Below are 25,244 nucleotides of genomic sequence, written 5' to 3' on the forward strand. Positions count from 1 at the left end.
CTGAGCTTACCCCGCCACTGTGCACACAGCATCCACACTGAAATGGCAAGTGCACTGTTCTGTCACAAGACCGTCAGCTCACTAGTGTGAAATCTAATTAAAATCATGCTGAAGCAGTTGAAGTGTGCTATTAACTTGATGCAATATATAAGCCAGCATAAGCACTAATGCGAGCATCCCAGAAGTACTTAAGAGACATGTTTTAACTCTAAATTTCTGGAAAATCTGAACGTGAAGGAGAGCAACAGCAATTCTGTATGCAGTCCAGGTTAAATCCCTTTACTGTATACTGAGAGTCCTAGCCAGGGTGTCTGTTTGTGCAAATATGATACTTTTTGATATATTGATGTCGTTTTTATTTTTTTCATGCTTGGTTCTTTCTTGACATCAACATCCCTTAAGGTAGGTTGGCCAAACTTGTTTTAAACAGGCACCCATACAGCATCAACATGTGGGTGATCCTAGGTAATTTCTCTTATTTTGATGGTAACGTGATGAAAAAGATTTGCCACCTCTCACTTTTGACTTTCTTTTATAGTTTAAACATTGATATCCTCACTGTATTGAATTTGCAGTATGGTCATATGAAGTTCCCTGATGGATCCTGCATTTTCAGAGAAACATAATGAACCTTGGCCCCCGTCACACAAAATCTTAGGCAAGTGGCCAGCTTTCCTTCACAAGCCCCTGCACAGGAACGAAGCTAACCATACAGGTGTTTGTTGGATTAGGATTTTACAATATCAACAGTTATACAGGCTGACAACACAGTTCATTAAGGGGGCTCAAAGACTACTGAGAAACGGCATGTACTAGGGAACATAATGGCATACAGCATGTATGAAAGGTGACTGTAGATAGTTTGATCTTTAATTGAAACATTAGCTAACAAAGCTGCTTAGTTTTTAATGACCGATAAAATCAAATGCACTCCATATCCACTCTACTTGATCCATTGGTGAATAACAAGAATCAGCACACAAGTGTCATGCCTTTCCTTACACATTCCCCCACAGATGGAAAAACCTTCCTGATAGTTATTTAACAAACAAGCTCTCATTTAATCTCTGCAAAAAGGGCATTTGAGATGTACCGCCTGCAAGATTTTGATCAAAAACATATTGGATTAAGACATTACCCAACAACAACCAAAAAAGGAAGGCCAGTGATGGCAGATTCCCTTTTTTTCTCACAGAATGTAGGCTACTCAAAGCACCAATACCTTCTTACACATCAGTGCAGAATTTACCAAGCTGAGACCCCATCAAGAATAGTGATGATGACAGAAAATATACACAAACGGTGGTACAAAAGGTGTGATGAGCACAGACTCGTGGGTTGTTGTTAACTGGTTGCTGTCCAGGAATAGTCACTTTTGACATTAGTGACACATAACCTCTCTCTCATTCTTGATACATAAGAAAGCAGTTTATGATTTGAGAAGGAAGAGAGAATTTACTAATGATTTGTGCATTTCTTCATAGCAACCCCCTGATAGGTTTTCAGGTTTTCTTTCTGTCTCATGTGTGCTGTAATTACAGACATCTTCTATCAATAATCAAATTAATCCTATAGCATAAAAATATACAATCTAGCATCAGATCTCCATTATTTTCTAGTGATACTTCAGGCATGAATACACTGCTGGATATCCCGTGAAACTGTTCTTTATAAATGTCACTGAAGAGATAAACCTGGTGAAACTAGGAGTCTACAATCATACTGTGATGTGAAAAGAAGGATTTTTTAAAGTTTCTCATATGCCATTCCAAATTCTCGTTCCAACAAAACCTGGATCGTACATTCAAATGATCCAGCATATTTCATAAAAAAAATAAATTAGATCTCTACTGAGATATATATTCATTGGAATGAAAATACTTTCTTGCAAAATCATTAGGGTATTCCAATATGGGGAAGTGGCTGGAAAAGGAGGAAGCATCTAAGCATAAATGATTAATTTCCAGCTTTTCTCTCCATCCCTAGCAAAGACCAAAAGCCATTGAAAAGATTATTTTCATGAATAGTTCATCAGAAGTCAAATGTAGCTCATCTGGCCCTTCTAAAACAAAGTGCTTTCATATTAGGTGCTAAAGCTTTCCTGAAGAAATCTCTTCTACACAGACTGGTGCAAGCTACCTAGCTAGCTCCACAGTCCCTTCAGCATGCCTTGCCAGCCTGAATGCTATCTAAGCACGTGAGATGGGAAATTGAGAACATGAGAGACTAAAGGCCTTCACAACAGTTTGTCAGTGCTAAGGTTCATGAACTGATTTATCTATATATTCACCCTCTAGTCTAGCTGTTGCTCGATCAAATACACGTGAATGTTTCCAACTATTTTTTCTAAGAAAATGAAAACTAGAAAACAGATCTGATTATCTCGTACTGCAGTATCTATCACACCTATATTCCCGTTAAGGGATCTGTGGCATTTGTTGTTACGAAGACTCAGGATGCAGTCAGAGGGTACAGATAATATGATCTAACAGCCAGCTGCTGCATGAAGGGACATTTCTACTCCCCCTCACTTGCTATATGCTCCCATCACCCTGTCTTGTGTTAGCACCAAGATCTGTTTAGTGTCTCAGGAAACAATTTAGGAAGTGAAATCAACGGAAATTAGTCCTGTAAAATGCAGGGAAACTTTCCTGCCACTCAGCTCCCTGAATCAGGCCACTACAGGGACAGACATGTACCAGCAGCAGCACAGGGATGGGAGGGGGAGAGACTAGTCAGCGCTAACGCATGGCCGCACGCCTTGGTGACAGCTAGTGGCTAGGTCGGATTAGCTGTACCGTCAAACCAAATGCGTACTTTATCCTCCTCCACCACCAGGCAAAGCTTCTTCTGCACTACAGCTTGAACACACGCTGCTGCATCCTTGGGAGAAGCAGAGGGTGCCGGCTCTATGCTAGCCCATGCTTCATTTCAGGTTTCACACTGAGTAGCAGCATGCCACACCAGCTAGGAACTGGTACTCTAGCTTCTCATTCTACTGTTACATTTTAGCACGAGCATTATTATACTGATTCTACCATTAAAAGGTTATCTTTAAGGTGACTTTAAGCTGGCATTGTGTAAAATTTAATACTCCAACAAAACATCATGCACTGCTGCCACCACTGCCTGCTTTCAGATGGCAATTACTGATGGAGAAATGGGCATGATAACCCTTCTCCCTTCCGGCTGTAGAGGTCTGGAATTACAGCAAACTTAGCACCCCAAAGCTGACAGGGGGGTTAAGCTTCTGAAGAGAACTGGGGTCTATGAGGTGGCAAGGACTCCACCAGAACCCTTCTGCAAGCTGCTCTGCACCTAAGGGCAACTTCTCCAATTTCCGCAAGCAGGCATCTGCTGAAGACTGATCGAATGAAGCATTCTTCTGCTTGTGCTCTGCAAATGTCAAAGCGGTTTGCAGTACTATCAACTTCACGTCGCAGAATGGAGATAATTATGTACAAAGAAGTAAGAAGACAAAATACCGGCCGAGTGGAAATTTGTTGTTGGGTAATCTCTTCACCCGGTGGTTTTTTTGATCAAAGTCTTGCAGGCGGTACATGTCAAATGTCCTTTGTGCAGCAATTAAATAAGAAATTGTTTGTTAAGTAACTGTATCAGGAACAATTTCTGATACACATGTGGAGGAATATGACAGAAATTACACTTGTGTGCCGATCCCTGGTATTCACCGGTGGATCAAATAGAGTGGATTTGGAGTGGATTTTATTTTATCGGTCATTAAAAACAAAGCAGCTTTGTTAGCTAATGTTTCAATTAAAGATCAAACTATCTACAGACACCTTTCATACACGCTGTATGCCATTATGTTCCCTAGTACATGCCATTTCTCAGTAGTCTTGCTTCAGCTTTCCTTTTTTCAGTTTCCCCACGTGCAGAGCAGCTGCTGCGTCACTTCCCCTATACGCAGCGGTGCTTCATTCCTCCACCTTTCTTTGTAAAACGCACCAAGAAGCACAGGGAACAGCATCACAGCCAGACTCATCATAGCTACAGGACAAAGACGAGCGGTGGCCGGGCAGCACTGTATGCCACGACAGGCACACTGCAGCGTGCACTGCTAACGTGGGGGAGGAAAGAGACAAAGTCCGCGGAGTCCTCCGGGTAAATCTGTACCCAAGCAGAGGCACTCAGAGCACCACGTCTTTGCCAAAGTTTGGTCGCACGGGTCAGTGATACGCAGTGCAGTAGAAAGCTGTCTGCTGAGTGTGTGCTTTTGTCAGGACAACGGGGCATTCTGGGTATAGTCTTTGCATTACAAACGTTACTTCTGCCAGTCCATGCCTGCGAGCTACACTTCAGCCAAATGTCCTTTGCATAAGTATCAAGGATTGTTGAATTTGAGAGAGTAAAAGGAAAAGAAAAAAAATAGAAATACTGACCTTTTTTTCTGCAGCTAACATTTTACATGGCAACAATCTTAACCATAAAAGCTACTGCAATGCATTTGCAGAGAACTACAAATACTGTGCATCAGCACGTTTTCACAATTTTACATAAAAATAAAACTAGAGGTGGGAGGCAAATCCAAGCATAACTGCATAACTAATGCTTCCTTTAAAGTGCCAGCTGAAACGTGTCTTTAAATCTGGATCTAAGATTTCCGAGGCCTAAAACGTTGCTGCTATTTTCCATGGTTTCCACTGAGTCTGCTCCAGATTTAACAGCTGAAGTGTTTCTTGGTACTCTGCTCCTGACAGGTATTAAGTTTCTAATCCAGAGTTGGTCATTCCAGCCTTACAGCACTATGTTTGCTGAAACTCGGAAAAAGCGTAGCTTAGAATCAGACACAGCACTGTACTTAGTGGCCATTATTAGCTTATCTCCCACAAAAGCTGAGGGATACAAATTGTCTGCTGAATTGCATATTATTATCAGTGCTGAGCCTGCAAGTCACGGCATGGTGCCATGCGGAGGGATGTCAGCTCCCTGGGCAGTAATGGAGTGCAAAGGCAAGGGAAAGGCAGCGCCTCGATGGGGCAACGACACCCGCACGTCCACACCCAGCTCTCCTGTGCCACATCTCCCACCCAACCTTCTGTCAACCAAAGGGGACAGCAGGAGTAGGAGGGGAGCCCAGCTGCACCAAGGAGGCACACAGAAGGAGAGTCAGCTACTAAATTTGCTTTCTACTTCAGTAATTATTCCTGCCGTTGATCACGTGGTGTTCTTGGTGTTGCCAGATGAACTCTTATGCCTGCCATTTTTAGTTCTCAGGGCCTGCTCTGGGCGGGATCAAACCTGGAAGTGCACAGAACGTCAATGGTAGTAGAGAAATACAGAGGGAACGCAGCACGACAGACATAAATAGTGTTGTAACGAATCTCCCAAACACCGAAGACGCGACTACAGTGATTCAGTTACAGCTACAAAACGTTTCACAAAGACATAGAGTATTTAACCTCTTTCTGCAATATGACAGCGACGCCTCCCCTATTTTTTCAAGTAGGCTGAGAATTATGGAGGGAAAGCATTAACTATTTTTATGGCCACAAATTAAGAGATTGTCACTCTCCAAAGTTCAAGAAAACTTTTAATTTACATGTTAATACACAGATATATAATAATTTCAAGAAAAAAAAAATCACAAAGCATGAAATGATACTAAATAAATAATACAAATATGCTTACTTTTATATAACACGAACCAATGCTTATTTGATGGGTAATTCTCATTTAGGCTCACACTTTAGCTGTAGGAATATTTATTTCCTTCTGATGGCTAAGTCATCAGAAACAGTTTCATTTAATTATTTGACTCATGACAGTGTACGTCCTGCCTCAGAACTTTTGACAATGCATTTTGAAGCCACGGTGAACTTTTAAACACCCATGTTTTTTTCCAAAGCTAAAGGTCACTACAGTACCCAAGGCTAGCGGTGGCAATCTGCAGACACCCAGGGTGAACTGTGTTTCCCAGCAGGTATTTCCTGGGTTTCACTGTGAGTCAGGAAAGCAGCGAAGTTCACATCGACACATCCGGACATCCCTGACAGAGCGGTGTTGCAAGTCTTACTCACTTAACCGCACCATTTCCAAGACGAAAGCACAATTACTTCCTTGCATCCTTTACAGCGGCAGTGTCAGAGCACGGCCCCACGGTGCGGGGGGGGGGGGAGGGCGGGCATGCATCATCTCAGTCCACGCCAAGAGCGAAGGCCACTTCACCTCAAGGGTGGGGAGCTGGGCGCAGGCCGAGCCGCCGCTGGGCAGGCGGAGGGGCCCCCTACGCCGATGGGACCGGCTGAGAGCAGGGGCCGCTCCAGCAGGCCTCCCCCTCCGCCTCCTCGGGAGCGGCTCCCGCAGCGCTGTGCGGGGACTGCCCCCTTGGCTCCCGGCCCTGCCCCTCTGCCGCTCCGCGGCGGGCCCTGACAGGAAGGGCCTGCCCACCCCCCGACGCGGGAAGCACCAGCGGTCTCCCGAGGAGCCCCGGCCGGCCACGGCGCACCCGCGAGCCCTCCCCGGCCGGGCCCCCACGCGGGTGCCCTCACGGCCGCCGGCTCGGCCTCGGGGGAAGGCGGAAGCGGGGGTGCGCCGACGCGCGCAGCGTAACGGCCGCGGGGCGCACGCGGCGGCCAGCGCCCGGCACGCGCCTGGCAGCCCCACGCGCCGACAGCGCCCCGCGCCGCCCCGCCCGGCCCCAGCGCGCACGCGCCGCCCCGCTCCAACCGACCCTGCGCCGCTTCCCCCCGCCGCCCCGCCCGCCCCGGCCAATCCCCGGCGGCGCCGGCGCCGCCCCGCCCGTCACGCATTCTCACGTCGCGACGTCAGCGCCTTGTCCCTGGAGACTCCCGACTGGCCGGCAGGACCGTCTTTCCCGGTCGCTCATTGGCCGCGGCGCGGCTGCGCATGCGCAGGAGGACGCCACAGCCGGAAGGCTCCGCCCTCTTTCCCTCGGCCCAGCCCCGCGGCGGGCCGCCCCTTCTCCCCCCCCTCTCTTTCAGGCCGTGTCAAGCGGCGGCCACCAACGTGGAGCGCGGCAGCCTCCTCCCGCCGGGCGTCGGGCGGGCTCGCGCGGTCCCGGCCAGCCGCAGCCGTTAGGCGGCCGCGCTCGCTCCCCTCGGCGAGGGGCGGCAGGCAGCGGGAGGACGCGCCGCCGCTGCGCGGGGCTCACCTGTTGGCGCGGGCCGCCGCTGCCCTCTTCTCTTTGCCCCCCACACCCCCTCCCTTCCCGCCCCGTCGTTGGTAGCGGCCGCCGCCAGCCGGAGCCGCCGTCATGGCGGAGACCGAGGAGAGGAGCCTCGACGACTTCTTCGCCAAGCGGGACAAGAAGAAGCGGAAGGAGAAGAGCAGCCGAGGGGCCGCCGCCGCCTCCAGCGCCTCGAACGCCGCCTCGAACGCCGCGGGAGCGGCCGCGGCGGCCGGGGGAACCCGTCCGGCTGACGGCAGCGGCTCCGGGGCCGCCGCCTCCAACGCCGGCTCCGCCAAGACGGCGACCAAGGTGCGGCCGCGAGGAGGGGAGGGGGTGGGGAGCGGGGCCGCTCTGTCGGGGCGGCGGTGGGGGAAGGGTCACGGCTTCCTCCGCCGGCCCGGGCGGCGCCTTCCTGCCGGCAGGGGGCGCCGCCGCCGGCCCGGGGGGGCGGCGCGGCCCGGCCATGCGGGCGCCCTCGGCCCGGCGGGGTTCTTCGGCCGCCCCCTGGGGCCTGGCGGGGCTCCCTGGGCGGCCCAGCCCCGGAGCGGGGCGGCAGCGGGCTGGGGCCGTCGGGCAGGCGCTGCTGCGACTGCTGCTGGGAGGGAAGCCCGGCGGGCGTCGGCCCCGGTGGCCTCCCGGCCTCGAAACGTGTCTTGTGTCCGCGTGGAGGGTGGGGAGCGGGGCCGGTTCCCGGTCAGCGACTTCGGTTCTACCCAGCCCTCCATGATTTCTGGGTCTTGGCGCACGGTGGCGGCCGGAACTGGGGGTTTGCATCAGATGCCAGCCGTGGGCCACCTGGGTTTGTGGCGTGTGGCCTGTGGACCTTGGCAATAAGATCTCCCTGGCTCTGCAGACAGAGTACGCCGAGCGCTTTGCCTTTCTGCCAGGAAGGGGTTTGCTGCCAGTAATTTTTTTGTAGCGTATTACAGTGAAACGATGAGAATGCAGGAGAAGCTTAAGAACTCGTAGCTGGTGCCTTAAAGTGGGCCATGCTGTATATCTGGAAATTAATTTTAAGAAATACTCTTCTATTTTGTAATTTTGTTTAACTTAGGGAGCTTGACACCTGCAGTAGCTTTCGAAGTAGACCAAGGTCAGTGGTAGGCTTTCAGCTGCTCTCATGCTCGTTTGCTTGTAAAATAATACCTGGTTTTGACTGAAGCTTGTACTTGGATTAGAAATAAAGATCATTAAATTTGAAAAGTACATTATTTTGGAAACAGGTTTCCATGGAGATGGGGATATAAGAAGTCTAAAAGACTTTAGAGCTGTAGACTCATGCTCTTCCAAAAGACCGAATCTTCACCACACAGTGCAATAATATGAGGTCACTGTCTACTTTTACTGTTAATTTAAAGCAGGTCAAAGTTTTCCTGCTAGAGGTTGATGATGTAGTAGAAGATCCTCGGACAGGACTCTTAAAAGAAGCTGGATTCCCATCTGTTCATCAGAAAGGGAGCTATACCATTGGCAGACCTTGCTTGCAAGGTCTTAATATTTAAACTGCATTTTGTTTACAGTGTAGGAACGATGTGAACTGCAAATTAGGATTTGTGTGTTTTAAACCTGTGACTAGGAAAATGGGAGGACTGCTTATCTCTTCTGGTCCATTTCTGTCCTAACTTAATAACGCTAGAATCTGCTGATGACACAGTAGGACAAAATTGACTGCAATTAGGTGAGTCCTTCTTTCCCCAAACACGTAATCAAACTCCTGTTTTAAAACCTTAAAGCGATGCTCTCCAGAGACTAGTATTCTGCTGTTTTTGTATGCTAAGATTGCTGTGGTTTTGAAGCTGACCTTTTGACTATTATAAAGACATTAAGAAAACAAGAAAGGCTGTAAATGTGGTTGTGAATGTGAACAAGTCAAATGTACCAATATTAATCTTTGTCATAAATCCACTGCAAGCTATTCCAAATGTTTGGCTCGTGAAATAGGTGATGGAATAGCTTTGTGTGCATTCAAGCTGTCATAAAAGCTTACTGTTAGTAAAAGAGAGGTCTTGCCCTTGTATTTCCCTGGTCTTGACTGCACAGTTCTAGTCCTGTTCCCTGTTTTGTGTTGTCCCTTGGCTTCCTGCTGGATTTTTATTGAGATTATGTGATTTTCTTTCACTTGAATGACTTTTTTGCTGGGGTGTTTCTTAGCTGTTCTAATGAATGAGTTAAAGTCAGCTCACAAGTGCATCCTAGATGACATAAAGTAAGAGGGGAGGAGGGAGTGGAATCCTTTCCCCTGTTGCCAGTGATGTACACAGATTAGTTTCCCATGCAACTGCACCTTCACCCTTAGTTTTCTTTGTATTCTCTTAGTTACATTCTTCTTTTCTACTTTCAGTGTGAAGAAGGTAACAACTTACATTTTTCTCCTCTTGCAGGAAGAGGATGATTGGAAGGAGTTTGAGCAAAAGGAAGAAATTGATTATAGTGGTCTTAGAGTTCAGTCCATGCAAATAAGGTACGACTTTTTTTTCTTTTTCTCTCCAGTATAATAATTACCTGTGTCTTAAAAGTATATTTTTTCTTCAGAGCTACCTCCACGGAGCCCAGTTAAACAGAGGTTTGAGATGTGTCTGCTAGCATACAGGTTTGCTGCAGGGTTACTTAGGTTAACTGTTCTCTGCTAATGTTCTCTTTATTTTCTAAATCTCCATTGATACTCTAGGTCTATCTGTTTTGGTTGGAACTCAGATTTTTATTACAAATGCTTAACATTCTCCTCCATAAAGATAGCAAAGGAGGAATTTCTCTGAGAGCGCGGTGTAGGGTAGTAATTCCCACTGACTCATTTGACCACTGTAAGGGTATCTGACTCAATCTATTTAGCATCTCAAGTTTGGGGAGTGAATTCCTGAAACATTGCATTTTTATTTAAAAAAAATGAAAATGTAGTTGGTAAAACTGGTGTCCCGTGACAAGGTCCCACAGGATTGCATTATGAGTCTCATCCAAGATTCTTTGCTTGCTTTTTCATTAGATTATTCCTGTAGTCTGGTCCAAACTAAGTCTGCTTAAGTGTGTCCTGCTTAAGAAAAACGTTTCATCAAGTCAGAAAAAGGATTTTCGTGACCTCAGTCTTTGACTGAGAATGTCACATAATCCTCATTGTCCAGGTATCAGTGATGTTCAGAATAATGTTATCTTAAAATCATCTTGCTTGTAACCAGTGCAGTGGATGTTTTCTTCACTGTTTGGGCAGATCTGACATGTTGTTTGCTTTTTTATAGCACCCCTGCCCCCCTTCCCTTAACTAGTCCTTTTAGGCTATTTGCACATATTTGGTCCACAGACTGTCTGTATCATTGAAGTGTCACAGCAGATAATCACATGTCTGAATGGACAAGTAACAAGTGGGCTGCTGCTTCACTGACTACTAGTACTGTTTGAAAAGCAAGGACTTTGGTTTTTCAGACGAAGGCCGGCATTCTGAATGCTTTTGATGCTGTGGCAGATTTTCAGGCGTGTAGAAGCTTCTGCCATGGGATTTTGTAACCATTCAGTTAGTGGATCCAAGGGGAGAGTGGAGAAGTAAATGGAAGAAGAAAGTTATAAATTATCCAGCTCTGGAGATCAATTTGCTGAAAATAAGACACAGAGTATCTGGTAGGGGTGGGGTGTTACGTATACTTACTCTGTTCTATCTAGTCTGTAGGCATCTGCTTTTGACTGTGGTTTAAAATAGAACAGTGATGTGTTTAGGTCCTTAGTCCAGCTTACTATGATTGTTACTGATGAACAGTGAAAAGCTGTTTAATTTTCAGAAATTATAGGTATTTTTAATTGTTCTCTAGTTATTACTTATATAGAAAGCTTATCCAATCATGATTAGTAAGATTTGGTGTATTATAAACTACTGCTGTATTCACACTTTCCTGCTGGTGTTCAGGTCAGTGTCCTGGGTCTTTGAACAGCCTCACCCTCCACGTATGTCCCCTTATACCACACAGCTTTCTGTAGTAGCTTTGTCTAGCAAATTATTTGGAGCCTCTCACTGTTTCTATGCAAAATAAAATAGTCATGCTTTTTCATAGGATTTATCTTTTAAAAATGGCGTATTTTTTGATTGCCTGCTTTACAAAAGAATCTGAGTTTGTAGATTATATTTGTGTGGGTAATATAAGAGTGTTTCTCAGGTGGTTGTGATTATAGGGAAAGGGAGCTCAGGACTTGCTTTCTGTCACTACTTTTTCACAATTTCTTTCTCTTGACTAAAGCATTTTATGGGCTGGACTTGTACCCCTTTCCTGCTTTATGTTCTCATCACTTCCAAATGCATGACTATCTTGATAAGAAAAAAGTCTTTAAGCTCAAAATAAAAAATTGATTTATTTGATGACTTAGTACAGTTTGAATTTGTATTTTTTTAAGAATTTTTTCCTTCTCGGTTGCCAAGTTACATAGCAGCATGCCAAAAATTGTTGACTAATACAGTGGTTACACAGGACTAATGTAGTCTGATTAAATCTAGTATCTTCAGTACAGTAGCTGTGAAGTCTTGGCTATGGTGATTGTGTTATCTGTGGCAAGTCTTAAACCTATGTTTGTAAAATGCTACTGATCATTTCTCTTTTTATAGTGAAAAAGAAGATGATGAAGGTGAAAAAAGAGAAGAACCTGGTGACAACTGGGAGGAGACTGGTAGTGGTATAGACAGATCATCTGGTCCTTGGAACAAGTCAGCTCCTGCACCAGCACCTGTTGTTGAACCAATTGGTAAATTTAACTCAGTTGTTGCTTTTTCCAGTCAGAAACATCCTAGGTTGAATTAGGCTGCTCGGAGCATAGAGCTCAAGGAGCAGTTCTGTTCAGGTACTTTGTCACATGCTGATTGACTTGTTTGACATATTAGCAAATGAGGAAATTTTCCCGTGAAGGGATCTGAGGAAATGAATTGATAGTGCTGTCAAATAATTTAAACACGAATGGAGGGGTTTTTATTTCTGACTTCAGAAGGGGAGGCGGGGGGAGCATTCCATCTTTGAAGGAGATCCCTCTACTTTGCAATTTGAAAAATACCTGCTGGAAGCATTTCTGTTGATGAAAAAATAGTGCTTTGACAATTAAGTGGATGTTCAGCCAATATCTGATGTCTAATACGGCAGTCCTTGAGTAGGGTCCCATGGTGAGTAGTACGTTTTTCAGGTCAGTTCTAGAGTACAGAGAACATGACATTGCAAAATTGATTAACTGGAATGGGACTTCAGTTTTGTTTAAGTACAATTTATTAGCATCAGTGGTGATGAACTACTTAGTCATGATCTGGGTTCAGAGTGTTCTCTTCCATTGAGAAATTCACTGAAAAGTGGCCTGTTGTGTTTTTTCTTGTTTGTACAGGCAATGAGGTAAAGTTAATTAAATCACTGTTATTTCATTGTAGATTGTTACCGTAAATACAAACTATTTGGATGGTCTCTTCTGTATCTGAAGAGGTGCTTTAAAAAAGACTTGCCAAATATATAATTATGTGTTTAAATCTCTAGTTTGAAATGTAAGCTGCTAATAAATTGCAAATAGGAAACATGAAGACCTCATCAGTGGTTTCGCTTCCCTGAACTTTGTGAGGCAATACATTGGAGCCACATTTTAATTTTCTGCTTTGTCTAAAATACTTCTGGAGGTTTAAAAGGTGCAAAAACATACTTGCAAGATTCTTTTATTTGTGAGTTGGGGTTTTTTTTCAGATATGAATGCAAACTTACTCTAGTGTCTAAATCTTGTTCTTGTAACTAGTTACAGAAACCCCAGAACCAGTCCAGACTGGTGGTGTGTACAGGCCGCCTGGTGCCAGGGAGGGCGGCAGGCCACGAAGAGCACAGCAAGGACCACCAGAAATCTATAGCGATACGCAGTTCCCATCACTGCAGTCCACTGCCAAGCTTGTAGACAGTCGAAAGTAAGTACATTCCATTAATTTCCTAAGAGATGTATTTTTAACTGCCTTGTCTAAGTTCTTATTTTCTTTTAGGGCTTAAGCCTGTATTTTTCCACAGAGGAAAGAAATAACTTAAGAAATTATTCTGTTTGGCAAAGAGATATTGGGAGAGGTCTTAACTGTATTTTGCAACTCTAGGAAGGGCTTCCCATGAAATAATTTTCATGGGACATAGCCCAACAAGACTGCCAGTTACCTTATCTTTGACTTGCTGAAGGATTTCCCTGAAGCAGGATATTTCTGCTCTTGACAGCATCTGGTTCCCTGAGCTACTAGCCATGGTGAGGCTCTGTGCTACTACCGTCAGTAGGCATGAGTAGAATGTCTTGAGCACACTGCCTTCTCATTAGAGATGTGGAAGTAACTTAAATGGAGGAATGGGGTTTAATACAAATCAGTAAACTTGCTGTCTGAGCTGTGGTTTACAGTGATGAGCCCCTCCAGTTTTGCTGAAGTGTTTTGTACTTTGTTGTGCTGAAGACTTGAGTCTCGCCCTGCTTTTGAGTCCTGAACTTTCTGTAACCTTCTTCCCTACAGAAGAGATAGCTAGGCCAATGCCCCATTCGCCTGGGGTTTTGGTGGGTTTTTTTTTTTTTGGTTCTGCTTGCTGTGTTAATGACTCATACAGCCTAGCAGAAGCTTTGTTTCTTCTTGGGGGTTTTTTGTGTGACTTTACTTGGTAAATGAGACATGCTGTCATTGATGCTTTAGGGTTGAACAGTGCAAATTGAGCAAAGATTCTGAGTGAGCATTCTAGAAATGGACTTCTGCTTTCTAAAACCTGTTTTTCATAAATGTACTTAAAACTTTTGAGAATGTTAACATTGAAATTAGACTGTAATCTGAATTGTACTGGGTAACAAGCTTGATTCTGGAGATAAGGTTTTACAAGACTTGCTTGGGAATGGTTGGCTGTTCTGTTAACAGATCTTCATGTTCTGTGTTCATAATGTTTTTGTTGGGATGGGGTGGAAATCAATTAGAAATTCACAATTCACAAGCTAGTGACAAGATATTTACTGATTACATTTATTTTCCCTTAGGGATAAAGAAATGGAGAAGAGCTTTGAAGTAGTAAAACACAAAACTAGAGGTAGGGATGAGGTCTCAAAAAACCAGGCACTTAAACTTCAGCTAGACAACCAGTATGCTGTGCTTGGGGATCAGTAGAGCTGCAGACACATTACAATTAAGGAATGCTTTTTTGGTAACCCTTCTACTAAGGTAACTAAACTACAGCTAACGGCTATGATGAACATGCCACCTTATTTCTGCTGGATCTACTGCAGCAAGCGCAGACTACTTTGACGTAAGTGATTGGTTCTCCTGCAATATGGAAGCATAATATGTTACAACTTCTCCATTGGATATGGGGCAAATTAATGTAATGATTGAACAAGAGTCATCAGTGTTCTTTAATTGCTCAGAAAGATACCTACAGCCAGTGGTCATTTCAAAATCTTTTTATGTTCAGATACTGAGCCTTCGTAAAGGTTGACTACCTCAGACTTGCTGCACTCATTGTGGACACCATGTGGATCACAACTTCTGGAAGAGAAGGTTACAGCTGTTTTAGTGGCCATCTGAAACTTGAAACCAGCTCTACTGGATTCCTGTCAGAAATCCTGCAGAAGTCAGCCATTTGGTTCCAATTTGCTATAACAAAGATTTAAGTGACCTTAATGACAAACCTATTCTGTTCCCCTTCTGAGGAATCCTGTCATGTGTAGCCATAGCCTACTAGAGACTTCTGGAGCGTACCACACCACTCTCACTATCTGAGTAGAACAGAGCTGTAGTTTGTTTACCTTTTTAGATAGCTGTACTGAAGAAACTACAAAACACATTAAAACTCACAGTATCAGATTTGAGGATCGATGGGTTTGAATGGTCTGTTTGCATTAGCCATTTTCAGTTGTCTGTTTAAGTATTTTTCTCTGTTCTCCACAAAAAAATGCCTGCCTTGTTTCTGGTATCAAATTGCAGTATATTTAAATAACAATGAGATGTTGTAGTGAAATAGGGTTTGTTTTGATTTTTTTTTTGTCATGAGTTTGTCTTTCTTGCCCTAAAGCACTAAGACTTGAGTTTCTATTTGACACAGAGGTATCCAGACTCTTGACTGCAGTCTTCAGAATTTATCTTTTAAAAATGAGATATGTGGCAGTAGCGTTACTAGATGAAAAAAAGTTCTCCTCTGTTAAAAATAGTTATTTGTTCGTTGAAGGGGTATGGTTACTTGATAACCAAAATAACTTAGTATGCAGAGGGATAACTAAAGCTGGTAAGCGTTACTTGTTTGGCTACTTCTGTGAAGCATGCAGGCTTTTGGGGGCAGAAATCCTCTAACTGAATAAACACCTTTTATGAGTTTTAAAGTCAGGAAGTTTAGTAATAATTGAAGGCAGTGACTTCTTTAAGTTATTGTCATCTCTGACTTAATTTAGCGGAAGTAGGCAAAATGGCACTGATACACTAAGAATATAGGATGTTGCCCGTAACTGATTCGATGAACCAAACCCGTCAAGTACCAAAAGTGTCCTGCTGTAACTGTTTTTCTCTTCTCTGAATTCTTACACCAGAAGCAAAATGAAGTACAATAGTAGCGTGCTCCAGTGTTGAGGTTTCTCAGAGTCAATGCCAAAAAATAGACCCAATATCCGTAAGAGTTGCCAATGGCAAGAAAACCAAGGGAACAAACAAAACTTGCTTACGTGTGTGGGAGTACTGTGTATGTGCAGAAGATGAGGATAGTGCAGGAATCGCCTAGCTGGGTTCCCTTTGACTAACTGCTGACTCGCTTTAAATCTACTTTTCTGAGGCCAATAGGAATTTTGCTGTTGACTTCAGCAGGGCTGGGGTTTCACCTGGTTCTTCTGTGCACAGACTAAAACTGGCCTTGTCCTTGCAGAGTTAACTGTCTCTAAAACTTCTGCTAGAAGCTGCTATTAAAAGAGGGCTCAAGAGACTATTCTTTAAGTTGGAGACTTCATTTGGAAACAAAACCCCACTGAAAGACTGATACCAATAGCTTGGACTCTGAGCCATGTATCTTCCTTGAAAATAGATTGTTGCCAGGAAAACTGTTGATTTGTCACTAAAGATTTCTGTGGAATTCATGGTAAATGGACATGTCACTGGATGTGGTAGAAATATGAAATCTTAAAACACTTTTTCTGCTGCTCTAAAGCAATTGAGATCACCAATGCACATGAATCAGATTTTAGTCTACTACTGTATGAAGGGTAGATGAGACTGTCCATTGTACCATCTTTATTTGAGGTTTTGGGCATGAATTCTGGCAGTTCAAGAAAACCCTGTAACAGTTTCAAATCAAATAAAATGGAAATATACATGGAATCTGGAGTCTAATGAATCTTTACCTTTAGTTTTAGCTTATGACTGTATGACAGCTGAGGAAATGCAGAGCATTTGGATCTTTCAAGGGACAGGCCATGCAGCAGGTAGTCAGCCTTGTGGTCAGGTGGGCTCTGCTTAAGAGCTTCTAGCAGTGCATATTAGTATGACTTTATTTATATGTAGAAGTTTAGTTTGCTACCTGTCAGAGTGTCTTCTGACTCCCACCATATAGGACTGGTTTGAGATTGTGAATTGAGTATGAATGAACCTTTGATTTGCTTTTCATTTGAAAGTAGCTCTGCTAAATTAAAGAATGAAAAAAAAAAATATAAAATAAACCACCCCAGCCTCTGGATGGTTGCTGTCACTGGTGTCCATCAGCTACCGATAACTAGGGGTGTTACTTTGGGGGCTTTTCTTAAATGTATCATTCCAGGTTCTTTCTGGAGGCATAAAGGAAAAAAATCAGAAATGCAGCAGATTTCCGTAGTACGGAATGTTCAACTATTTTAAAGTGTTTCTTGTGTTAAATATCGCTGCCAGCAACTATCAGAATGCCAGTTGTCAGTATCTTCCTTGTAACAATTAATTGTTCTGCATGCCTGAAATTTTGCAAGTCAGTCCTCTGTGGAAGCTCAGTATGCTTTTGAGACTCTGAAGTCCAACTTTATTTGGTTTGTTGTTGCGTATGTTCGAGGCATGCTAAGAATGTCCATTTCATTCCTTCAAAATGCTCGTTAAAGACTCATTCCATAAATGAAGGATTGTCAGTTGTAGAAATGAGATCCTTGATACAGTCAGTAAAATGAAGTCAAATGCCAGTTCAGGATCTTCCTAACCTGTAACATGCTTTTACAGTGGGTTAATTATTAATTTCCAATTTAAAGGTTCCGTTTTACTTTCTCTGGTTTAAAATAAAAATGAAATAAACACAGCCGCAAAGTTACCGACTTGCTAGTAGAATGTTTAAATATCCAGTACTTTACTGGGAAAGGAACAATCTGGATTTGTGGTTTTTGGTGATAGAGTCTGTATCTAAGGAATGTTAAAATGCCAAAACCTAGATAATTTTAATAAAGTTGACTTCCCAAATACCTGCTGTAGGAATCTGGCATCTGTATTTACTTGAGCTGATGATAAAATATAGGAGAGAATCAGTTTTGCAACACCTCTCACCCTCACCCACCCCACCCCTCATTTAGCTGTGCCATGTTTAATCTTACTCATGAAGAGGAATTGACAACTAAAAGTGACCATTTCCTGCTCCTTCAGTTTTGTCTTTGTAGCTAGCTTTACCAGTCATGTCCAAAGTAACTCTCTTACAAAATTTACAAGTAGATGACTTTTTAATGGTACGAACTATGTTGGAGACCTGACACCACAGGGACTAGCGCGTTTGGTACTTGCATCTGTTGGCTCTTGGAAAGTCCTTCACTGCAATATGCCTGTGACACCTGTGCTGTTTAGGTCAAGTAAACAGAATATAAATTTGATAGGGCTGCACATCTTGGAGTTTGCTTATCTGAGCTTTTGCAATAGTTGTATCTTTTTGTCTCTTTAATTTGAGCCTGGTTGACTGGTTTTAAACTTGCTTGTGGTTTTCTGTCAAATACCATAACTAAAATGGAGCGTGTTACTCTTTTCAGAATAACAGGGCTTCGTGTGCTTAAAAGGTGCTTATTTACAAGGTAGTAATATTATTCTTTCCAATACTGACATGGTCAGGGAAAGGAATACCTCATATTTTAAACAACCAGTTTGTATCAGAGGCCGAAGAAACTAAATTTTACCCAAAACACCTCGAGTAATTAAAAATCTCTGTGAATAACTACAATCCAGGTTCTGTTGTCTGACTGTAACTTAGTTCCCAGATTGTCCCTCTGTGTTCAGCTTAATTTGTTTTAATGGTGAACAGGGGCTTTATTTGGGAATATAAGAAAATAGTAACATGAGTATTTAAATTCCAGGTATATAAATTAAGTACATACAAAGGAGGAGGAAATTTACATATTTGCCAATAAATTCTTCAGAAAAAGTTAAATCAGCTTGTCTGTATTGAGGTTAATAGGAGAACCTGCAAGTTCCAACAGATGGAAGAAGAAATGATGGCAGAAAACAGAACTGAGTCTAATACTCATTTGGATAAGTCATAACTATCATGTATATAGAGTTTGGCTTCCTAAGCTCCAAGTGTATTTCCATCATGTTCTATTTGAAGTGAAATAGAACAGGAAGGAAGGTACTTTTTTTTTTTAATTGGAAGGAGTGGAAATTATGCAAATAAAACACAGGAGGTATAAGAGAGGGATTAGGAAGGCTGTTTTCCAGATGGTACTGTTAAATGCATAGCCTGAGGTAGGGGAGTGTAAGTGGTTGGATAGGAGGGGATGTGCTGCACGGATAAGCACTCTTTGCAGTGGCAGATCCATCTGACTTTAAATCAGCAAAAGTGTTTGAAGTTCAGTACTTGGGGAAGGCATCCCACTTTATTTTTTCCCTTCAACGAAAAGAATCAGGAAAACCTATTGACAGAGAAGGTAGGATTTTGCATTGGAACAAAGCTAACCACTTGCCTAAAGAGAGAACTGAGTACAAATTCCAAGATGATAGTTCAGCAATCTTATTAGGAAATAACTTGTTTCATATTTAAGAAAACTTCTTTTCACTTCTGTGATAAAAAGCTGAGACACTGATGCAAATTGCTATGAAGACATTTCCCTTTTTTATGAAGCATCTTCTAATGGTATGTATATCATGGGTTTATATTCAGTTGCTTAAAATATATGTTGATAAAGCAAGGTTAATGAAGTTCAATGGGCTGCTTAGCCAGAATACAAATATTAAAAGTGTATCACAGTATCAATGAATTGTCAGAAAAAACACAGCATCTGGAGTACTGGAGTGGAAAATATCATCTGAAACAACTGCGTGCACTGGAAAGAAGCAAGCCCATTTTGTAGCAAGAGCATAGGACCAAGAGAGTGGGGTTTAGCTTTGGTTTTCCACTGAGCTGCTGTGTTAATTTTAAGTAATTTAGTTTCACTTTGCCTCAGTTCCCCCAGCTGTACCAAAAAACCCCAACCACCTACCTCACAGGGGTGTTGTGAGGCGAAAGCTGTTCTTTGTCGAGGGCTGGGGCTGATGGAAGGTGTGACAAAGGACTAAAAATCTTTATTAAAAGATCTTTATATTAACTTCCATTACAGTCTTTTAATAGTACTCTGGGAAAGGCTCATTTCTACAGACTGCAATAAACATTCTATTTAAGACTTGATATGTATGGGTAAGGAAAAAGTTCAGGCTTAGCACTCTAACTGGTTTTTCCTCTTTAATTTTATGTGCATCCCAAATGGTATATTTATGAGCCTTTACAGGGAATACATTAAAATCAGTATTGCTCTATTTTGTAAAGCCCATGACTGCAATAAAATCCTGCTCACAGTTGATAGCCATCTCTTATAATGTGGCTGTTTTAAAGTTTGTTCAAATTATGTGAATTAGAAATGTTCACTCCTGAAAATTTCTGTCAGGATACTAAAGTGGTATTTTGTAGTAGGAATGTAGTTTTCTTCCCTTCTCCACATGTAAACACACATTTGTCCTACTCTTTATCCTTTCTCTCATTTAAGTTGAAGTAGCATGCAGAGTAATCTTAACTTCAAAACTTTAACAATCTGGTATTAAGGCAGGCTGTGGAGGAAAAAAACGAAGGGAATGAAACAAAGACAGGTAGTTGCCCACGGAGAGGTTTCTGTGAAACAGATAAAGGAAAGAAACAATCAAGACAGAACTGAGAGGTGTAAGCAGAGGGATAGGTAGCAGAGGAAGGAATACAGATACAGAAGAGGTGATTACCTTATTTACTATTGTCCCCTGCTTTATCAGTTAACTGCAGCTGAAGGAACATGAAAAAATGATTTTTATGAGTATGCCCTTGTCTGCTGTGGCTGGTGATTTCAAGGTTCATTGCTCAGCTTTTACAGTGGGCCTCCAAATAGAAGCACAGAACATGATGGTGGTGTGCACACAGACAAATTAGACCTCCGGTGGGTACTGGATGGGGATGAGGCCCAGCAGCTATCTTCTCTTACTGATACTTTTATCATTGCAGCACCTCTAAGACAGTTGCTACTGTGCATCAGCTGTGACAATTCTGTCAAAAATTATTACTGTTAAATTTCAACAAACTACTGCAGTTACTTCAGAGGAAATGTTTAACTAGCTGCATAGTAAGCCTTGAAGAATAACATGGGTTTTTTTGGAATACTTAGTGGTGATGATAAGTGATATTGAGGTCAACAGACTGGTAGGTGGCTTAAAATGACTTTGAGGGTATATATCCTGTTACATGGTGGGGAGGAGAATTACTTACAAGATGTCTATCATCTATTCTTTTCCCCTCTTAACAAATAAACTACCTTGGTCTTACTGTCGCTCCAGCTACCAAGAGCTGCTTCTACCATTCTCTTACTACTTTCTGCCCTGTATTTTTCTAATGTGTCACTTTTTTTTAAGGTGCTGATGAAACAGCAAATACTAATTTAGGACCTCTAAGAGAAATAAATGCTGTAATATTTTTCCATATTGTTCTGTCTTTAATACAGCCTAACATCTTATTCGCTTTCTTGACTGCAACTACACATTGAGCAGATGTCTTCATCAAGCTGTCCATGGTGATGCCTAGATCGTCCCCTTGAAAGATCACAACTAATTCAGAATCCACCAGAGCATGTATGAGTGGTTTATAGCCTTTCCAGTATTCATTGCCTTGGGTTTATTTTTTGTTGACGTTCACTTGCCACTGAATTGCCAAGTTTACAGAGTCAGCTTACCCTGGCAATCACCATCTTCCCCAGTGCTGACAAACATAGTAACTTCCCATGGGCACTGGCTTTTGACATCTGGTGTACTGAAGTCTTCAGTTTCATGTATATAATTCACTCTTATCAGTGATTAGCATGGCATGCTCTTACTAACTTTTACTCAATCTGAGCTTTTCTGTTCTGTTTCTTGTCTCCTATCTTCTGTATTGGATCTTCTTTCTAGCTCAGTTACAGCACTGAAGGAGTTATAGCTGTCTGCTTTATTTCAAATAATTTGCCTATAGAAAAGCATTAGTTACAATGTTGTCAATTAGTTACGATGTTCTTTTTTTAAAAAATAACATTCCACAGAATGTATAACCATAACAAAATGATTCAAACCATAAAAACAGGCCAATACAAGAGAACAAATGCATTGAGAAACAGGTAAAACAAACATGAATCAGATCTCACAGAGCTTAACTTCACTGGCTTCACTGGAGTTGTTTCTGTTGCTTGAGATCAGTTTCATTAAAACTTGATTTGAGATCTTCTCACCAGAAGTCTAGAAACAACAGCCAGAATCAAGCACAAGCGAACAAGCCCCATAGTAAATTTGTTTTAAGTTTTTGGGTTACTTTGTGGCAGAGATGAAGCAGCTGTATTACTTGGTCTCTGACTGGCAACCAAAAGGGGCTCGGCGATGCTTAGTCTAAGTGGATGTTGAAATTACAGTATTTGAGATGAAGATGAGTGCAGCAACACTGGGGGGCAGGCTTAGTCTTTGTGGTTTGTTTCATCTCTTCACATTCTCATCTTGTATTTTAACCTCATTTACACATGTATGATCTTTTAAGTCTTCAGTGTTGACTGCATTTCCCAGTAATGCTGCGTTTATAAATACAGATGTTGTAAGGGAAGACTCAAGCCTGTTAAGATGTATAGCTTACCACTTAAGAGTGGCATTGTCTCACTATCAGAATACTATTATCATAGAGAACAGCTGCTTTGTAGTAATAAGGATATGTGATCGAGAAGAATGTACCTTGGATTTCAGAATTTATTTGAATGCACCTGTTAGGTGTTCTATTACAGTACTTACTAGTATTCTGTCAAAAACAATTGTGCTTGCTGGGGATTTATAGAGTTGGCAAATGGGAGCTGAGGTTTTCTGTTAATTTTGAGGGGGCAGGGGGGAATAGAGCAGATGCAGCAATAGCTGAAAGTTGTCAGAATGTCGTACTTCATACCCTCTCCCACACTTCTAAAAGACTCATCGCTGCTGCTACACTTGCCAAAGCCCTGCCTTGCCACTGCAAATCCTTATTGTGTTATTTATTAACCACCCCATAACCTTCAGGACTAGTTTTCTGACTGCACACTGTGTCTCTAATCTGGGAATTAGGTAAAAGGCAAACTGGCTTTCTAAACTAGCATGACAGTGTTTTCTGGATAATTGGCTCCAATTGCTTTTTCTGCATATCAGAGACCAGCAAAAGTGTCTTGATTTGACCTGTCTTCACCCTAGAGTATTAGCTCCTTTTTTCACCTACATTATTACCATGCCAAGGATTTCTAGCCAGGTGCTTGAACTATTTGCCACTTTCTTAGAAAGCAGCTCTGTAAGCAAGAACTCCGGAGTCTTGATCATGCTGTATTTCTTCAGTCAGGGCTCTAGCATCACAAACACAGCTCTAGCTGTTGCAAAACTGCTTAGCAAGTAAATTTGATCTCCAGAGAATTTAAACCTGGACCCTCAAAGGCTACACAGGAGCCTAATTCCCTCAGAATACAGCAAAATGAAGGCAGTAACACTGGTCACAGTGTAACACAGTTCAGCTACAAAAAAGGAGTAGGGTTGCATGACTGGTAACATGCTAGCTCAAACAAAACTGTCTTACCTGGACAGCATGGTCTACCCTAAATCATTCTTATTTTTTTAATGAAAAGATGACTGAGTGAAGAATAGTAAGAGGACATCCCTGTAAGTGAAAAAAATATGAAACTGAATTTCAACAATGTACCAGAAAGTTTCACCACCAGACTTAAGCTGAAGAAATTAAGATAAAGCCATTTGAGTGCTTGTTGTAGTGCAAAGGAACGAATGATACTGTCTGGCTGGGAGCCCACTGAGCACAGCGGAAACTTTCAGCGAAGTCAAGTACAATACCATCTATTCCTGAGAATCCCTCTGTGGCCCCCACAGTTAACACAGGAACCTAATGGTGCCTGTATATTTATATAATTATATGTTTAGAGTCATAATTTAAGTTCAAAACCTGAACTATATATATATTTTTTTGTCAGTAGATTTTTTTACCCTGGTTTACCTATCATGGCTTCTGCATATGACAACTTCTAACTGTGCAGTGCACACACCTGTTGTTGTCCTTTTGTCCCATGTTAGAGTAATGGTATCAAACTCTGTAAAGCACTTTTGTGATGTTTCCTGTGAAGAAAGGTGAAGAAAATAAATTTATCTTAACAGCACCAACTGAATTTATACCTCTAAGTTTGTCTTGCTGTTGTTGTGTTCACCCCTCTCTTCAGTGACCCCGAGCAGGCAGTTGCCATGACAGGCAGCAACATGCTGGGTGTCAAGTGTGCTGTTCTAGGCTCTGGCTGTAATGGCTGCTTTCTGTCTGTTCCCCCCAGTGCTCTCTCAGTGTCTGCTCTTCCCCACGGAGGCTCAGGGCCTGCCTTCCCCCAGCTTACAGCCCATCTCCGCCCGGGCCCTGCGGACTGCTCGGTGCACGTACGCCTGCGCAAGCAGAGCAAAGGGCCCAGGAACAGGTTAATGCTCAGCTCCTACGTTACTGGTTGCACTGGGGGTTGGTATGGGTCTAGTTTTACCTGCTCCCCACTTCTGCCCTCCCCCCAGGATTCACAGCAGCAGCAGGAACTATGTGGCTCCAAGACTTCTTTAAAGCTTAGCTAAGTGGGTCAAGGGAGTGGTTTCTTATCTGTAAAGTGAGAAATAGCAGCTTCAGCTGAGGATGGGGAAGAAGGAAAAAAAATGCAAGAGTCACAGGACCCTTAGGTCTCACCTACTTCTATCTACACCTCTTTAAAATGCCTGCAATGCAAAGCAGCATTGTGGAGGTAGAACAGAGAATGGCCAGTGAAACACAACGGTAATTCAAAATGTGACGTGGCATTAGCAGCATTATTTTCAGTATGTGGACTGGGAGAAAGTTGGAGATGTTTGACATCCAGAAATAGTAAAAAGCATTAAGCTGTTAAGATCAAGAAAAGCAAAACAGGTGCTGAGTCACAGCCTGAGCCCCCACTGATAGGGGCACAGATCTCACTTGTTAGAATCAAATCCCTCAGGCTCAGTGGCATCTTTCAATCCTGACAACTCCGGGTCATCCCAACAGCATGTTGCCGAGCTCACTGCCAAAACAGCCACTGGGCTCTAGTGGGAACAGCTTTGCAAGTGAATGCAAGCTGCCTTCCTCCTCCCTCTCTCACCTGGGGACTCCCACAGCTCAGGGCCTGTCCCCTGTCTGCCAGCAGCAAGGGGTTTGTGCTCCCCAGGTGCCTCAGAGCTGCGATGCTTGTGGCTCCTCCTGCCTTCCATCTGCAGCCAAAGATACTGGTGCAAAGCCTTTCTATGCAACAGAGTATTCAGCAGCTAGAAAATAAAAGTAGAATATACCCCCCCCAACCAATAAAGTAGTACATTAAATAGACTTTAAAAGACATTACATCTATTTCCCCAGACAACTCCACTACACAAGTGGAGGCCATGCTTTTCTGTTCGAAGAGGCTGCAGCAATTCTAGTTGCTTAAGTACAGCTCTTCAGATTTCACACACACAAACACTTCTACCCAGACTAACGCAGCACAAGTCACATACAGGAAGTTCAGTAGAGAACCAGACTCCACAGTTAATTACTAAAAGGTCAAGCAGTTTGTCAAATGTTGTGGTTGTCTGACCAGGAACATTTCCAGCTGCTGGGAACCAAGACCTTAGTTCTGCCTCTGGTTC

The 25,244-nt window shown here is 42.9% G+C and overlaps 1 protein-coding gene across 4 annotated transcripts; it reads left to right on the forward strand.

Moving 5' to 3' along the window:
• The first annotated feature begins 6,934 nt into the window (after positions 1 to 6,934).
• On the forward strand, positions 6,935 to 23,762 carry CDV3 (CDV3 homolog). Of its 4 annotated transcripts, XM_074900654.1 has the most exons (7): positions 6,935 to 7,506; positions 7,576 to 7,641; positions 8,989 to 9,004; positions 9,535 to 9,614; positions 11,733 to 11,869; positions 12,887 to 13,049; positions 14,132 to 17,542. In XM_074900654.1, exons 1-7 carry the CDS (start codon positions 7,238 to 7,240, stop codon positions 14,256 to 14,258), a joined length of 858 nt encoding a protein of 285 aa, XP_074756755.1. In that variant the 5' UTR covers positions 6,935 to 7,237; the 3' UTR covers positions 14,259 to 17,542. The 4 variants fall into 4 exon arrangements, with proteins under 4 accessions (XP_074756755.1, XP_074756756.1, XP_074756757.1 ...); XM_074900655.1 differs by lacking the exons at positions 7,576 to 7,641; positions 8,989 to 9,004 and having other exon boundaries at positions 6,936 to 7,462; XM_074900656.1 differs by lacking the exons at positions 7,576 to 7,641; positions 8,989 to 9,004; positions 14,132 to 17,542 and adding an exon at positions 21,053 to 23,762 and having other exon boundaries at positions 6,937 to 7,462.
• Positions 23,763 to 25,244: the final 1,482 nt, after the last annotated feature.

Source organism: Athene noctua, chromosome 2, assembly GCF_965140245.1.
Source record: "Athene noctua chromosome 2, bAthNoc1.hap1.1, whole genome shotgun sequence".
Classification (NCBI taxonomy): Eukaryota; Metazoa; Chordata; class Aves; order Strigiformes; family Strigidae; genus Athene; species Athene noctua.

Excerpts from the sequence above, each read along its gene's own strand:
- CDV3 (XM_074900654.1), top strand. The coding sequence starts at position 7,238 with ATGGCGGAGACCGAGGAGAGGAGCCTCGACGACTTCTTCGCCAAGCGG. Across the intron at positions 7,507-7,575 it reads GTGGGGAGCGGGGCCGCTCT|GGGGCGCCGCCGCCGGCCCG; the intron begins GTCGGGGCGGCG and ends TCCTGCCGGCAG. Across the intron at positions 13,050-14,131 it reads AAGCTTGTAGACAGTCGAAA|GGATAAAGAAATGGAGAAGA; the intron begins GTAAGTACATTC and ends ATTTTCCCTTAG.